Below are 15,807 nucleotides of genomic sequence, written 5' to 3'. Positions count from 1 at the left end.
GATAGATTTGGTGCTAGGTTTTGTGCTGCAACGGGGTTGTCTTGGTGGAGTAATTTGTGCCCCGGTACGACCATTGCCAAGCCCTAGCTCCCGCGCGGGAGCACACCGCAACCTTCCTCAAAGGTGTCGCTACTGTCGCCGCCCTTGACGCTGACGTCCACCAATCGCTGGCTTAGGTGTGGAATTGCACACTCCGATTTTATTATGTTTGTACTTAATTGGTGTTATTGTTTATTATTGTCATTTGTAATTGTGGTGGATTAATTTGAATCTTTATTAGTAAATTTGGGAATAATTTGAGAATTATTTGTAAATTTTTGAATAACGAGTAAAATAGTCCGTGTATATATATATATATATATATTTAAAAATTCAGAATAATTCATATTTTTTTTAATTNAGAGAAATGAGCAACCAACCTCCTTAGAAGCTCCAATCCTAGCTCCAAGGGCGAAGATCTCCTCCTATGCAAGCTCCAAGACCAAGCCTTGAAGCACCAAGGGAGATGAGAGGGTGAGGAAGATGCTCCAAGTCCACTAGTAGCTCCAAAGTTCTTCTCCTTCCCTCCTTCCTCTCCTTCTCCTTCTTCGTCTTCTTCTCTATCAAGGGTGTAGAGAGGGTTGAGAGAAGAGAAATGGGGAGAAGAGAGAGTGGAGGGGTCATATAGACCCTCTATTGTAACAAAATCCCAAGAGGCCCCTAAAAAATCCAATATTGCATCAGCCCGGTCTGGGCAGTTTTCGCCCAGAGGGACCGGTCTCTCCACAGCAGGGACCGGTCTCTCACTGCGTAGACGCGCTCGGGGACCGGTCTCGCCCGCCAGGGACCGGTTGACTCAGGGCTGCCGCAGCACTACTCACTGGGGGACCGGTCTCTCCTTCCAGGGACCGGTCCCCGAGAGTAAAAACTCTCAGGACCAAACCAAAACTCAGGTTTTCGAACTTCTTAGGTCGAAAAGCATTCTATAACCCTCCACCAAGTGTGGAAAAGCTCGAAATACATCCAAACACTCGAACCTCGCAATTTGCAAAGGTCCAGTGTGCTACATTCACCCCTCCTAAAAAGGAGTTTCGTCCGTGAAACTCGAAATAACAAGTACCTCAAGCCTCAATCTGAAAAAGATGGGGATAGCGCTCCCTCAGTGCGCTCTCCAGCTCCCAAGTGGCCTCGCGCTCGTCGTGGTTGCTCCAAAGTACCTTCACGTAAGGAATTTCTCGGTTCCGCAATCTTTTCACCTCGCGAGCCAAAATCTTCAAGGGTTGCTCTTCAAAGCTCAAATCGTCCCGCAGCTCTATAGGTGTAGCATCCAATACATGAGCCGGGTCGTGGATGTACTTTCGAAGGACCGATACATGGAATATATTGTGTACACCCGATAGGTTCGGCGGTAGAGCGAGTCGATACGCTGCCGGGCCTACACGCTCCAAAACTTCATACGGTCCAATATATCGAGGGCTCAACTTGCCCCGGATTCCAAATCTTCGAATTCCTTTGGTCGGCGAGACTTTTAAGAACACATGGTCTCCAATCTGAAACTCCAAGTCTCGTCGACGCCGATCAGCGTAACTCCTCTGCCTACTCTGGGCTGTCAACAATCGCTCCCGAGCNGCCCCGCCCCAAAAAAAATTCTGCTCGCTCAAAATTTTTGCCCTAGCTTCTTGCCCCTGCCTCCGCCCCCATCCCTTTCCCTCCCCACTTCCCTTCCGGCCGATCGCCATCGGAAACCCCCGTAGGCCCACACACCGCTCGACATCGAAGATCTGATTCTTTGGAACCATCCTCGCCCCGGGCCGCGCACCGCTCGCCATCGGAACGCCCCGCGAGGCCGAGCCTCCGAAGTACGGAACACTCCCGCCGCGCGCCGCTCGCCGCTCGCCGCTCGCCGCCGAGTAAATTTTTTTCTTCCCAGTTAATTTTGATTTTTATTTATAACAGGTTTCTTTCTCTTATATATATATATATATATATATGGTTGATACTGCTGCTGTTGTGTTATTCTTTCACCCAAAATATCCTTCTCGTCCTCTAAAGTCCAGATTTCCATATTAGTCCTAATTAAGTTGTTGTTACATACATTAATTTGCTTGCTGTTGTCTGAAGACTCACAACCAATGGAGTGGGGTTAATTACTTAGAGTTAGGTTATAGTTTGCTATTTTTTTTTTTATTTTTACTCAATCTACCTTAATTTTGTAGCTCTTTATTTTTATATTCTTAAGAATTATGAATATTTATGCTAATAATATAAATCTAGAGGAAAAAAATTAATTTAATAGCCGAATTTTTCATCCCGAATTTTTAATTGGTGAACGTATAATATTTGTATAAATCACGTATCCGAATAATTGGCTAATCCGTTTTTTAGCCATATTTTTTAACGAATTTAAAAATTAGGATACGAATTTTATTCGTATTATACCCGTACCGAATTTTTGCCGAATCTGAATTAACCAACTATGATTTGAAACAGAGAATTATGGGTCGCATACTCACATGTCAAATTGTAGTTGACAGATTTAGTATCGGTGAGTTGCTTGATTGGAGCAATTTCTTAGTTATTGAACATTTAGACATTTTGAATCTTTGATCCTATTGATTTAGTGGCAAATGCGAGTATATACCTGTGAAATTGGTGCGAGTTAACTCAGTTGACTATTGCGAATGTAAGGCTGAAGCAGTAAGCAGCTTTCTTTTTACTCCTATGTTCATTACCATTTTGTCTGCTCCAATTGCACATGCCGGTTTGTCAGCTTTCTTTTCACTTTTTAAACTATCAATGTGATTTCAAGAGAGTAAAATATATGTGCCTTAAAATGCAAACATTTAGATTTTTTTTTTTTTAATGGAATCGCTCAATAAAGATTCATAGGAGGAAACAAATATGCAGCTTTATCACCACAAATATCTTAGCTTAAAAGAAAGTGAGAGGTTCACCTATGAGATGAAATTATTATTTATCTTTTTCCTATTAATATTGTGACTTTGGCCTTTTGCGTTTTCTTGGATCTCCACATATAATTTCAGTAAATAGTTACATGTGATTTCCTTCTTTATAACTTCATATATTTTTTCTGCTTTTCAGAGGTTGCAGATGTTCCTTCTCCAAAGAAAGCCCCTGCGAGTTCAAGATAGAAGTGCGAGAAAAGAATATTACAAATGGAATTGAAATTTCTTTCTTAGTAGTGCTATATCGCATAAACAAACGAGATTTACCTGATAAGAATTGCTCTTACAGATGCCGCTCTTGCATAAGTAGAGTTGGAGAAAAGAACATCTATACGTAGGGCCTGGGAGGACAACAAGAAGACCAAAGCTGAGAATAAGTAAGATGGTCTCACACTTTGCAGCTTCATCTTCTTCAATACTCACATACATTGCTCTCCCTAGTTGGATATCAATTCCAAGTTGGTCTTCAGTATAAGAATTTCAAGTTTTGCCAGGAATTGCTATCTTTGACTTCTTAAAGAAGTTGAAGCAATTCCTTTTGCTTTCTAAAAATGTTCTTTTTATAGTAATTTTGCAGTTGCACTTGTTGAGTTGAAGGAATGAGTTTATCGGCTTCAAACTATTCAAAATTTGTTAAGTGGTAGTATGCAAACTTAGTAGCATGATTTACTTGAAATTAAGGGCTAAAAGTTGAATACTTGAACTTCTCAAGAGTTGCTAGTTTATGTGACTTGCTTGGTCTTGGGATGTAAAATAGGAGGTCTACAAGCAGATAGGAGAACATTCTCCTATATATCTTGACCAATTGCTTTTCATTTTTAAATTTTTTAAGTGTAGAAAGCATATGAATCACAATAGTTTTCGAGGTCTGAGTTTGAAATGATATCTGTTTATGAATGTTCTTTTGAGGTTCTTTTCTAATTTTAGATGCATATATTATAGATAGATTCCAGCAATTTCATGCAGTGCTGTTAAATTTTGCCATTTTATACTTTTGGAAATTTTCTTATATAAGTTTCTTTATATAGTTCAGCTTAAGTTGATATTATTTTCTATTTGGTTGTGTTGATATTTTTTTTGCTTCTAAATTTAAAATTTTATTTTTCTATTAAAGTTAATGATATTCAGTAGTTTAGAAATTATATTTATATAGTTCTTTTCGGTTTACACTTCTACAATTTTTTTCCTAGTTTGTCACAAAGAAGATCTTCATTATGCGCAATTAGATATATATATATATATATATATATATATATATATATATATATATATATATATAGAGTGCGTCTGGGGTGCTTTCGGAAGCACGGANATATATATTCATATATATATATATATATATATATATTATATATATATATATATATATATATATATATATGTTTTTTTAATGATCTGACCCGCTAGCAATAATAACTCGTTGGGCCGAAATCACTTGCCGAAAATTCTTAAGCCAAGTTATTAGGCCGTTGGGTGTCATAGGCTCACCCTTAAGCCCTGACGTCCTCGTCAGGCTCAATCGCACAATCGTATACATAGCCCAAGATTGCTAGGTGATGGGAGACATCATCTCATATTTCTTGCTGGCCAACCTACTCTGATACAATTACTGTCACTACCTAATTCCTAGGAGGTCACCCTTTACCAAGCCCGTGGCTCGATTAATTGGGTACCCTAGATCCAATAACTTGTTTGGCCTAATGTAACAATCCGACCCACTAGCAATAATAACTCGTAGGGCCCAAACCATTCGCCCAAAATGCTCAAGCCTAGTTATTAAGCCTTAGGGTTTCACATATCTTTTTTCATGTTTCTTATGTTTAAGATTTAAATTAAAAAAATCAAATTTGAAAGAGGAATTTGGCAAATTCCATATTATAAGCTCCTATTCTTTGTAACCTGCCTTCTCAATAGCGTACACCAAACATGGTAACGAGATTAAACTGTCCAGCCCTACACCAATCATATTTGCTCTAAACACAAGGTTGGGATTGAATAAATCTTGTCTTATGCTAATCTAGTCCAATCCAATCATGTCTTATATTCCTGTCCTGTTCAATCCCGGATACCAAGCATGCCCTAACTTTTTTATCTCCACGGACTAGCTCGTTTGGTACTTTTCTCTCTTTTTTGGTTAAAAAGTATAGAGCTTACCTGAACTACGGACTATTTTGAATTTACTAGCTAACCTTTAAAAAATGTGGATTTACTGCTCTACCTTTAAATTTGTTTGATTTGAGTCAGTCAACTGCACTTTGACTTTAAAATTTAAATGGGTGGTTATTTTCATAGGTTATTAAGTACACTTACATGCAATGCTCGCAACTGTAGGTTCACGAAAGTAAGATATCAGCTTAAATTTTGAAGTCAAAGTGCCATTGACTGAATCAAACAATTTAAAAGGTTAGGTAGTAAAATCAAAATTTTGAAAGGTTGTGTCGCCGATTCAGAATGGTCCATAGTTCTAGGTAAGTTTTATATGTTTTTACCTTTTCTTTTAATGCTTCATCGATACTTGGGTTGAGAATCTTGTCAGCCTTTTTGGGTTTATAAAGTGAGCAAAATCTTCATTTACATATTTTGAATGTAATTAAGTTTTTCTTCCTACATTTATGTCGAGAGATTTCTCAATATTAAAAATTTTATTTTAAATGTGAGATCATTTTCGTGGTTTAATTCTTTCCAAGGTAGGGAAGCTTATATATATATATATATATATATATGGAAATATATAGCTGACCTAAACTTTAGGTAGTTTGGAAATTTTACCCAACTTTTGAAATCTTATTTTACTACCTAAGCTTTCAAATATGTTGATTTGCTTTCTTGAAAGTAATTGTCTACAGCTAGTGCATCCAGATGCTTGTACACTATATTAAATTTTTAAAATTGCATTTCATGTTGTTTATTCAATTGCTTAATTCTCAACTAACAAAAAACTATAGCTTATTGGATGGCAAAGCTCGGACTGTCATATGAAATGTCCAACAAATGTATGGTGTATGAATGTACAAATGCACCAGGTGCATTCAAGAGTTTTCTAGAACTAATAAATAACTAACATTTAAAAAAAGAAAGGCTAGGTAGTAAAATCAATATTTTTGAAGATTAATAGTAGATTAGATAGTTGTTTCCAAACAACCTAAAGTTTAGGTTGTTTGCATACATTTTTACATTCTTTTTTTGGCAATTGTCTATGTACTCCTCAAAGGTACTCAGCTATCATATTTACCCCTATAAATTTTAAGTGATGAAATATACTTATCAAAAGTTCAAACTTTTTTTTTGAAGGGTTAATTTCAGACGGTCCTAGTAAATATATCGAATTGTGAGTAAATATTCCGACAAAGTTAAGTGGTGAGATTTATTTCTCCGAAGTTTAATATTGTTGTATATATACAACACTATACATAGACTAATAGAACATTATTAATAGCGACTGATATAGAGACTCGCTAATAACGATTTCGGGGAAGAGCTACGCTGTGCTAGTTGCTGGCCAAGACTCCGTGAAAGCCATGTTATGTTCGAGATCCACCACCAAGTTTGATCGTGTGTTCCTTGTTGTCCTTAAGTCGTAAATAACGGTTTCGGGGCTTGTCGGGGCAAAATTTTGCCTTTGCATTGAACTCTGGGATTTGTTGAGAAGTCTGAGAAGTCTTTCGAAGGGTCCTTGCTAGTCGTAACTAACATCAGGATGATCTTAGGAATGCTGTTGGTTCCTTTGCCAAAATCAATGTAAATCAAAACCTATTATGGCGTGTTTAATAGCTGCACCCTTCAGTTTAGTGCATGATGTGCGCTACTGTCCATGCACACTTTGGAGAACATTTCGAAATAGCGGAGGAGCTATAGAGATGTCTAGAGGTTGGTCGGTAGACCGGATTGTGGTTTCGGGTTCCAATATGTGTTTCGGAAGCCGTATATAGTCGGTTGTACCTAGGGATGAATTTTGAAACTTGTGTGAATGGTCTAGGTTTGGTGATACCTAGAGGAGTTTGTTAAGCCAAGGATTTTGATCACAAGCTTGAGGTGGGTGCTTCATTCCGAAGTTGGTATAGGGGCTTCTTGCCTGGTATTCCATATTTATACCTTATTTTATTTTACTCGCACCTACTTTACATGCTTATACTTGCTTACATTTCTTATTATTGGTTCATACCTGCTTATTTATATTTGCTATGTTTAATGATATAAATCGTCCATTCGGAAGCTCCATTATTGAAAACAACTTACGAGTACGAAGACTTTATATATATATGTGTGGCTAAGTTACAGAAAACCCTGTATAAATACCCGTTTCTTCACTTTCTCTCCCTAACGTTCAAAAATCTATATTTTACCCCCTCAACATTTCCAGTTATGCATTTAGCCCCCTTACATCAAGGTTCCATCACTGTTCCGTCCATTTCTTATAATTTATACCGAAAATGCCCTTCAAAATGACAGAAATGTTAGCTTAAATGGGCTAGCATCTTGCCTTGTGGCGGGAGGTTATGTTGGGCCGAGTCATATTTGAAATGGCATGAGGTTAGGTAGGCCGAGTCATGTTCGAAGTGGCGTGAGGTTGAGTGGGCCGAGTCACAATCGAGACCTGTGGGCGCTGTATCTGTATGCTTTAAGTGAATTGGTTGCGTATTTCTAACAGCTCGAGCTTTTGGGATTAATGGTTAGCGCCAACGATCTGACAAGTAGTATCAGAGCAAGAGGTCACGTGTTCGATTCCCGCATGCTGCAAATGTGTGCAGGTGCTACAAATGAGTTAAAATCTCTTATAACTCTGATTTTTGCGGTTAGAAAACTAAGTCAAATAGTTCTGGACTTGACGATCAATGTGGGGGAATTAATTGGTTAAGTGGGCTGCTTAACTACAATTGCCCCATATGAGTTTTATTGAAATCAAAATCTAATCTAGCTTCTAAAACTATATTTGCCACTCTATAGCAAGTAAAATATAACACTTAAGTATTCTGTGGTTTGTAAATGTCCTTAGGAGTGATACAAAGAGAAAACCGTCATGTAGCAAATTGGAACTTTTTAAACCACAGGGTGGCAAAGTGGAAATACGCTAAACAGCAGAAAGGCTTATTAAAGTTTTCCCTTTAATTTTTCTACTTGTATCATTCTGTTTCAATTTTCTTCTTAAATTTCCCCTTGCGTTGTATTCTTATAGAAAACCTCTGAATTAATTGTTGCAGGAAAGAGAGATGCTGAGCTCTATACATCTTTGTTATATAACACAACTGGATGGCTTAAGCAGATTCTGGATTTTGTAGTTTTGCAATCATTTCTCCTTGCATGTAATTAGCTTCACACTGATAGTGCAAAAGGGGGACAACAGATACAAATCGATTCTTGAAACCTAAATTTTTTCATTTTCTTGTATATACATGATATGGAGCACCTTCCTGTCGAAGTCATTGGCAACATCCTCTCTCATCTTGGATCTGCGCGCGACGTCGTTGTAGCCTCTGCCACCTGCCGGAAATGGCGGGAAGCCTGCAGGAAGCACCTCCACTCTCTCTCCTTCAATTCTGATGATTGGCCTCGTGATATTACCACAAGACAGTTAGAAATACTCATAACCCAAACCATATTCCAGACTATGGGATTACAATGCCTCTCTATCCATATGGATAATGCTCATGAATTCTCCGCCGCTCCTGTAATTGCTTGGCTCATGTATACTCGAGAAACCCTAAGGAGCCTCTCATACAATGTGCACACAAACCCAAATGTGAATATATTGGAGAAATGTGGGAGGCAGAAATTGGAAATTTTGGATTTGGACCACAATTCGATAACTGGGGTGGAGCCCAGTTACCAGAGATTTACTTGTCTTAAATCTCTTTCTCTGAGACACGTGAGTATTTCCGCTTTGGATTTGAGCTTGCTAGTGGCCGCTTGTCCAAAAATTGAATTTTTGACACTCGATGCTTTGGAGATTGTAACTTCAGATTCGCAGTCTACTATGGAGTTGGGCAGTCCGACGCTGAAGAGTCTTTATGCAAAGTCAGTAGGTGTCGATAAGATAATACTGGAAGCTGATAATCTCAAAGTTTTGCACTTAAATGCCCTAAACCTTGATCTATTTGAGCTGATCGGAAAGGGCACATTAAAGCATCTCAGAATCGATGATGTTAGTGTCAGCCATTTGGATATCGGGGAGAGCACAGATCATTTAGAGGTTGTTGATGTCAGCAACTTTACAATTATGTGGCCAAAATTCTACCATATGATATCAAGATCTTCCAAATTAAGAACACTCCGTCTTTGGGGTGTTGTGTTTGATGATGAGGACGAGATCGTGGACTCGGAAACTATTGCTATTTCATTTCCTCAGCTTAGACATCTGTCATTAAGTTATGAATTAAGGGATGGGCTGCTTCATTATAGTCTTCAAGGCTCGTCGCCTCTAGAGAATGTGATGGTTTTGGAATTGGGTTGGACCGTAATAAGTGAGCACTTTGGGCCGTGGGTTTTTGGGATGATTGAGAGATGCCCAAATTTAAAGAAGCTTGTTATACATGGTGTTCTTTCTGAGGCCAAAACACGTGAAGAACGGCAGATATTGGCTAGTTTCACTTCTTTCATAGTTCGTCTCATGAGAAAATATGTGCATGTTGATGTCCAATTCGAGTATGAGTGATCTTCCACTAGTGAGTTGGTCAGCATGCTCCTCGTGATTTTTCTTAAGATTTTGATTACAGGTTAGAATTCTCACATTTTCCAACTTTTTGCAAGCAATTTTTCCAATTATCAGATCAAAGATCTAACCCGGTCTTTATACCCTGATGGCAGCATATTTCATCCTTTTAAGTTATGGGATTTTAATCTTATGTAATCTACTTTGGTATTTTACCTACTCATGTGTTTCTACTCCTAAAAGCTTTTCTGAAAGAGATTAATAAAAGCCGAACCGCAAAAAGTCTCTTTCCCGTGCCATCAAGAATCAGGAAATTGAACTAATATAATTATGAGAAATCTTTTTTTTTCTTACAGTAGGTTGTTGCATCTTTGAATGAGGAAATTCATATTGACTGGTAGATCTCAATCATGCCTGCTCAATCACAATAGGTGTTTAGAGTAGTAATAAGAATGATCTGTAATCAACTCTGTCACAAGTTCTTTGTGTGAAGGCAAACTTAAAATTTCTTGTTTGACTTTGCTTTATTGCAAAGCCAATGACAAACCATCTAGTGCTAGATTGTTCTGTTCATTGAGGACTCGACATCTTGTTTTAATTTGTCTAGTTGAGTCATGGCCTGAGAGTGATGTTACATTGTATGTAGTAGTTACCTTCTTTGTTGCCCTATTTGCTGCACTAAATGGCAGGAAGAAGGTTAACTTACTGTTGTGAGCACCGGAACAGGTCATTTCATTGTGTGCTTGAGGTAGATGCATGATATATAAAGATTGAATCAATAGATGGATTGGAGGAGTATATGTGAGTACAATACGATAAATGCATATCTTTAGGGTCTGTTTGGATGCATGAGCATCTTGTTCATCACATCTCTTTTGTTTCCCTAAGTAGCATCCAGTAAATTGATAGTGAGGTGTTTGATTAGATATCTAGAAGGGTGTAAGTCATTCTTTCCGAATAAGATAAATCACCTTGTATGTGGAATTCATTATTATTGCAAATCATGGCTTCTGGTATTTTATAAGAACCTAAAGGAGACTTGTCGATTGCTGTCACAAAAGAAAATCCTCATGACGAACAAGTTATCGTTGAATAACTTGTTGTAACATCCAAACAGACATGTAGGGCTTAGGGTAGGGGTGAAACTGGTTACTGGACTGGTTGGAGAAAATTTTCCCTTAACTAGTTTTATCTAAATCAGCAAAAACCAGAACCAATTCTGGAATTAATTCCAACTTGAATCTGTTTTCTGATTCCCGGTTCTAATTCAGATCAAATCTTGATGGAAAACTGGTCAACCGGTTCCGAGAATGTCATAGGCTTAGCGATATACAAGGCTTTAGAGTATCAACATTCTGAGAGGTTATGAGGAAAACAATGGAGGAATGGATGAAAGCAAGATGAACATCTCTTTAAGTAAAGGCAACACTTTTAGGCACTCTTTTGACAAACAAGGATATTCGGTCCCTACCCTGCGACGACTTTAGTATTATTTAGTAGTAGATGGTGATATCCTCCCTGCACTGGGTCAACTTTAGTATTTCTTTAGTAGTAGATGATGAAATTCAAGCTGTAATAGAAGTTTCCACTCATATTTCAAATTACAAATGCAAAAATAAACAAGCTATAATAGAAGTTTCCATTCATATCTCAAATTACAAATGCAAAAATAACCTAGAATATAAGCACATCAATTGCTGAAATTTCTCAAGCTGTTTAAGAATGAAAGTGTTGATAACTCATTAACTTTATTATTATTTTTTCTTTGTCTATACTTCAAATTTCTCATTTATGACATATTAGTAAGTCCTGTATATTCTACAAAGCTCTATTTCTCTTCATGTATATCTCTGTTAAGAAACTTCTACGCACAGACTTTCAAGAATCCTGATTTATAGGTGATGAAAAGTCAGTAGATTGGATAGAGTTTTTACTTCTGCAGCCTTTTGAGCTACTATTAGTTCTGAGGTGTCATTTTTGGTTTTGGTTTTAGCTGCTTTAGTTATTGTGAAAGAGTTAAATAAAAGTAAATAAATAACCAACAAATCATGAATGCTGCATTACTTTCAATACTGATGTTTTAATGCTTTTCTTTAAAGCGTTAGTTTAGCTATATAACATTGTAAGAAAGTTAAGCAAATGATGCAAATTATCTTTTTACTTTGTCTTCCTATTGTAGATATATGATATCACAAGTACAGCCGATTAGTTATGAATTGATATTTTATAGTTGAGACATTTATGTTTTAGATTCCGAAGGCAAAAAGACTTGATTTTGTAATATGTCAAATTTAGTTTCTAATTATTCACTTCGATATGTATTTTATTTGCATATTTTTGCCCCAAATGCATAAGTTTATAAATGCCTAGTGTGTGTTCATTTGAGCTAATTTTGGTCTCTTGTGAATTAGTTTAAATTTTAAGTAGTTTTTGGAACTTTCAATGACAATAATTGATTCAAACATAAATTAAAAGTTAGTTTAAATTCTCGTTTAGTAATGGACAAGATTGTGAAAAGTGACTCTTTAATGCATTTCCATTCATTTTTTCACATTTATCAGTCTGAAGTAACAAGTTAATCCTGGTTCAGAGGGAAACTTAGCTATCATGTTGGGGGAAGGTAGGACATTTTCTTGATGAACCAGGAGTAACTTGTAACATCAATTGACATACAAAGAGCTCACTTGTACTCTGATTTTTGTATTGAAACTGACCTGCCATTTTTGGGTACTGACTGATATCAATTGACATTGCTGTACTAGTTCCTTTAAAAAGTTATTTGAATTGTTATGCTTTACACCATGTCCTTTGTTATTAATGTATAAGAAGTGTAAGCCATTTTCCTTTTCTTTTCTTTCATTCTTCTGTTTATGCAGTTAACAATATTGAATGGTCAGGACATTGTTGGTACCTGGTAAAATTTTCAACGTTTTATTGGTGTTGGGAACTCGGAGTTTTCTTGGGAAAATCTTGTAAAGGGATCCTCAAGGGGGAAAGTAGATGGAAGGTCAACACTTTCACGGGATTATGCTCTTTTGATCTCCAATGATTCCTTTTGATCTCTCTTGTTGTAGATGGTGATGGTGAACTTTTTGCTTATTTTCTATTCAAAGATTTAGTGTAATTCACGGCAAAAGGAGAAAACTCCACTCTCTCTCTCTCTATTCACAGCAAAAGAACAGAAAACTACACTCTAAATGCCTGCAAGCTTATAAAGATGCAAAAATGCAGAAGCAACAAGATTTTGGTTTTTGTTTCTACTAATCTATGGACTATAATTGATGTCAGCCAAGGATTTAAGCGTCGTGGTATGGGGTTGTGCCGAAAACTTGCTGTCACGGTTCATTGTGCCGGGCCGTGCTTATGCGTACCGGTTACAGAAAATACATGTGTGCTGGCACATAGGGGTATGAAATATTTATTTTTTTAGCAAAAAAAAATTCAAATTACTTAATATGTATCTTTATCAAACCTTTTGAACTTTATTAAGAAAATTACTTATTTAAAAAAAAGAGAGTTTTGAGCCGTACCATCGAAACAGGGGTTATATTGTGCCGATATTTTATTAGCACGATACGGCTTGGTTGATACGGTACGGTAGATAAGGTCTGTGCCAGTGTGCACTTAAATCCTTGACGTCAACCTCTTCAGATATTTGGATTTTGTTAGTTGGGCTATGTAATTTTGGTGAAGTCAAATATCTCATTTCTATGTTTTCCTAAGTTATATATTTGGGCTTTCCACTTGTAAAACTTTTGGATTATGATTCTTTTGATTTAAGGGATCTCTACTTGTTAGCTTGTATGAGGCATTGAAGTGAGGGTGATTAGAATAGTAAAAGAACTAGAGAAGTGGAGAGTGAGAAGAGGAGTGGGAAATAAGAGAGTAAAACTCTAGAGCTTGGTTTTATCTTAGTTTTTCGAATAAGAGGTGAGATCTTCTATTTGGATAGAGGTAGAGATTGTTTGAGCTCTCTTTGTGTCATGGAGCGAAAGTGATATCTTTTCATTTGTAACTCTCTTACAGTGAAAGTTTTTTTTTACATTGTTCTTCTGTGAATGTAGGCATAGTCGAACTGCATAAATTTTGTGTTCTTGTGATTTTCTTTCCTTGTATTATTGCTCGTGTTTGATCTCCATTGAATGCTTGTAGGGTGTAGATTATGAAATTGCCCACAAAGTATTTGTGAAATTGCAATCAATACCCTTCACCCTCGTTTTGTAATAATTTGTCTTACAGTTGATTGACTGTTAGCTAAGCATTCATTTGTGTTAATACATGTGTTCATTCACTTATCTTTTAGAAGGAAAAGGCAATGGAATTTGTGAAGTTGAATGAGAGCAATTGGTCTATATGAAAAATTATGATAGAGGTCGTGTTTGAAAAAGCCCAAGGTGCAGTCAGGCTTAAAGGGTTGTTACATCCGAGGTGCAAGGCGCTAGGCTTAGGAGCTTGGGTACGTGGGTGTGAAGAAGATCGTTGCCCCCAAAAAAAAGAAACTTTGTGAATATATTGACAAAGGTTGTTTTTAAGGAAAAGACTATTTTGTAGGGAGAATTGCATGTTGATCAAAGATTTAGACAGGGTGGTTGGGGAACAATGCATGTGTGCTGAAGCTTGATTGATGGATGGAGATTGTTTGTTTGAAGGATGGGGATTTCCCTTCAAGCAGAAGATTGTAGAGTTCGTTACGTTAGGCCTATTTATTACTTGCGCCTTGTTAGTTAGGTTATGTGATTTTGGTGAAGTCAAATCCTCATATGGTTTTCTAAGCTATGTATTTTGGCTTGTCACTCATAAAGCCTTTGGATCATGATTCTTTTGATACAATGGCTTATATTTGCCATCTTCTTATCTTAGGGGTTGAAAAGGGGTGATTAGAATAGTTAAGGGATTAGAGAAGTCGAGAATGAGAAGAGAAGTGGGAGAAAAGAGTGTAAACCTTACAGCTTGGTTTAATCCTAGTATTATCAAGTAGGAGCTGGAATCTTTTATTTGGATAGAGCTAAAAATTGTTGGAACTTTTTTGGTGCTTTGGAGTGAAAGGTGACATCTCTTCCATTTATAACTTTCTTGTAATTTTGTAGTTTTATTATCACACCACAGACCCATTTAGGAGATTTCGTTTTTTGAAAAGCTCTAGAATTTTTTTTTTTTTTTTTAAGACTTAGTGTAGAGCAATTTCAACTAGTGTAGGACATGCACAGATCTGCTACATATACAAAATTTTTATACCCCTACCACTAGTATCTTTTCTGTGTGTGCAGAACATCTACACCATTCAAAATACAATCACATCAAGAATAGCAATGAAACATACATGACTTACACTATTTTCCAGCAGGAGATGATGAGATTCAAGCATACTTTTAATTTTATTCCCCACAACGTATATCAGGCAAACGTCTCCATTTTTCACCTCATATTCTATATCTAAATTTCAAGCAAAGCCTTCATTTTTCAGTTCTCCTTCAAAATTTCAAGCAATGCCTTCGTTTTTCCGTTCTCCCTAGTCCCCATAAGAAAACCTTTGAAGCTTTCATTTTTGTGCAAAACATTTGAAATCATCATCCCTATGAAGCAACCTAGAAATTCAGTTAGAAATTAATAAATACTACTAACATTAATAAGCAATGGACGGGAAATTATCAGATGCATAATGTTGATTATTGTAATAATTCTCCAACATGACTATAATACCAGGAATTCAATACAACGGCTAATCAGACTACTTCAAAACTCCCCAAGCATCATGGGTGAAAGACTAGATGGTCTATCTACTGGGAGCTCACATCACGCCCCTCACCTCATCACCCGAAGTACTTGGAAAACAAGGAGGTGAGAAATATGTACATGTCTCCAAGTGGTTAAACGCATGCCGCAGAAAACAAGCCGTGCCTGCTGATCAACAAGTGGGTAATGAAATCAAAGGCACAGTAGCGAGAATGATTATGGGAAGCTATACTACTGTCAATATAACTGGAGCATGTAAATCCATCATTGCAAGCTACCTACCGATTTGCGAATATAATCAATCCGTTACGTCAATTAAATATGCATCAATAACTAACGGTGATCAATACCTAATCCTTGCCTACTATCTTACAGACTTGGGGCACCCCAATATCTCACGGATTTAGTGCAAGCGCGTGGCAGCTGGCATGTACCCATGGTGTGCAGATATAGGCTCGAGGGTTATACCCGATCACTTTGTTG

General features: G+C 37.1%; 1 protein-coding gene across 4 annotated transcripts; it reads left to right on the top strand.

Moving 5' to 3' along the window:
• LOC109728717 (F-box/LRR-repeat protein At1g67190) lies at nt 1,615–12,751 on the top strand. 4 transcript variants are annotated; one of them, XR_002221076.1, is made up of 5 exons: nt 1,615–1,889; nt 3,082–3,133; nt 3,235–3,322; nt 8,144–9,655; nt 12,489–12,751. XR_002221076.1 is itself a non-coding variant. In XM_020259212.1 (4 exons), the coding sequence occupies exon 4, from the start codon at nt 8,341–8,343 to the stop codon at nt 9,592–9,594; it is 1,254 nt and encodes a 417-aa protein (XP_020114801.1). In that variant the 5' UTR covers nt 1,615–1,889; nt 3,082–3,133; nt 3,235–3,322; nt 8,144–8,340; the 3' UTR covers nt 9,595–9,734. The 4 variants fall into 4 exon arrangements, 1 of the variants encoding a protein (XP_020114801.1); XR_002221074.1 differs by having other exon boundaries at nt 12,468–12,751; XR_002221075.1 differs by having other exon boundaries at nt 3,082–3,322; nt 12,468–12,751.

This window comes from Ananas comosus, linkage group 24 (genome assembly GCF_001540865.1).
Source record: "Ananas comosus cultivar F153 linkage group 24, ASM154086v1, whole genome shotgun sequence".
Classification (NCBI taxonomy): domain Eukaryota; kingdom Viridiplantae; phylum Streptophyta; class Magnoliopsida; order Poales; family Bromeliaceae; genus Ananas; species Ananas comosus.
Note: the sequence above shows the minus strand (reverse complement) of the source record. Positions and strands in the feature narration are given on the sequence as shown.

What these genes read in the sequence shown, in the direction of transcription:
- LOC109728717 (XM_020259212.1), top strand. Translation starts at nt 8,341, where the DNA reads ATGGAGCACCTTCCTGTCGAAGTCATTGGCAACATCCTCTCTCATCTT.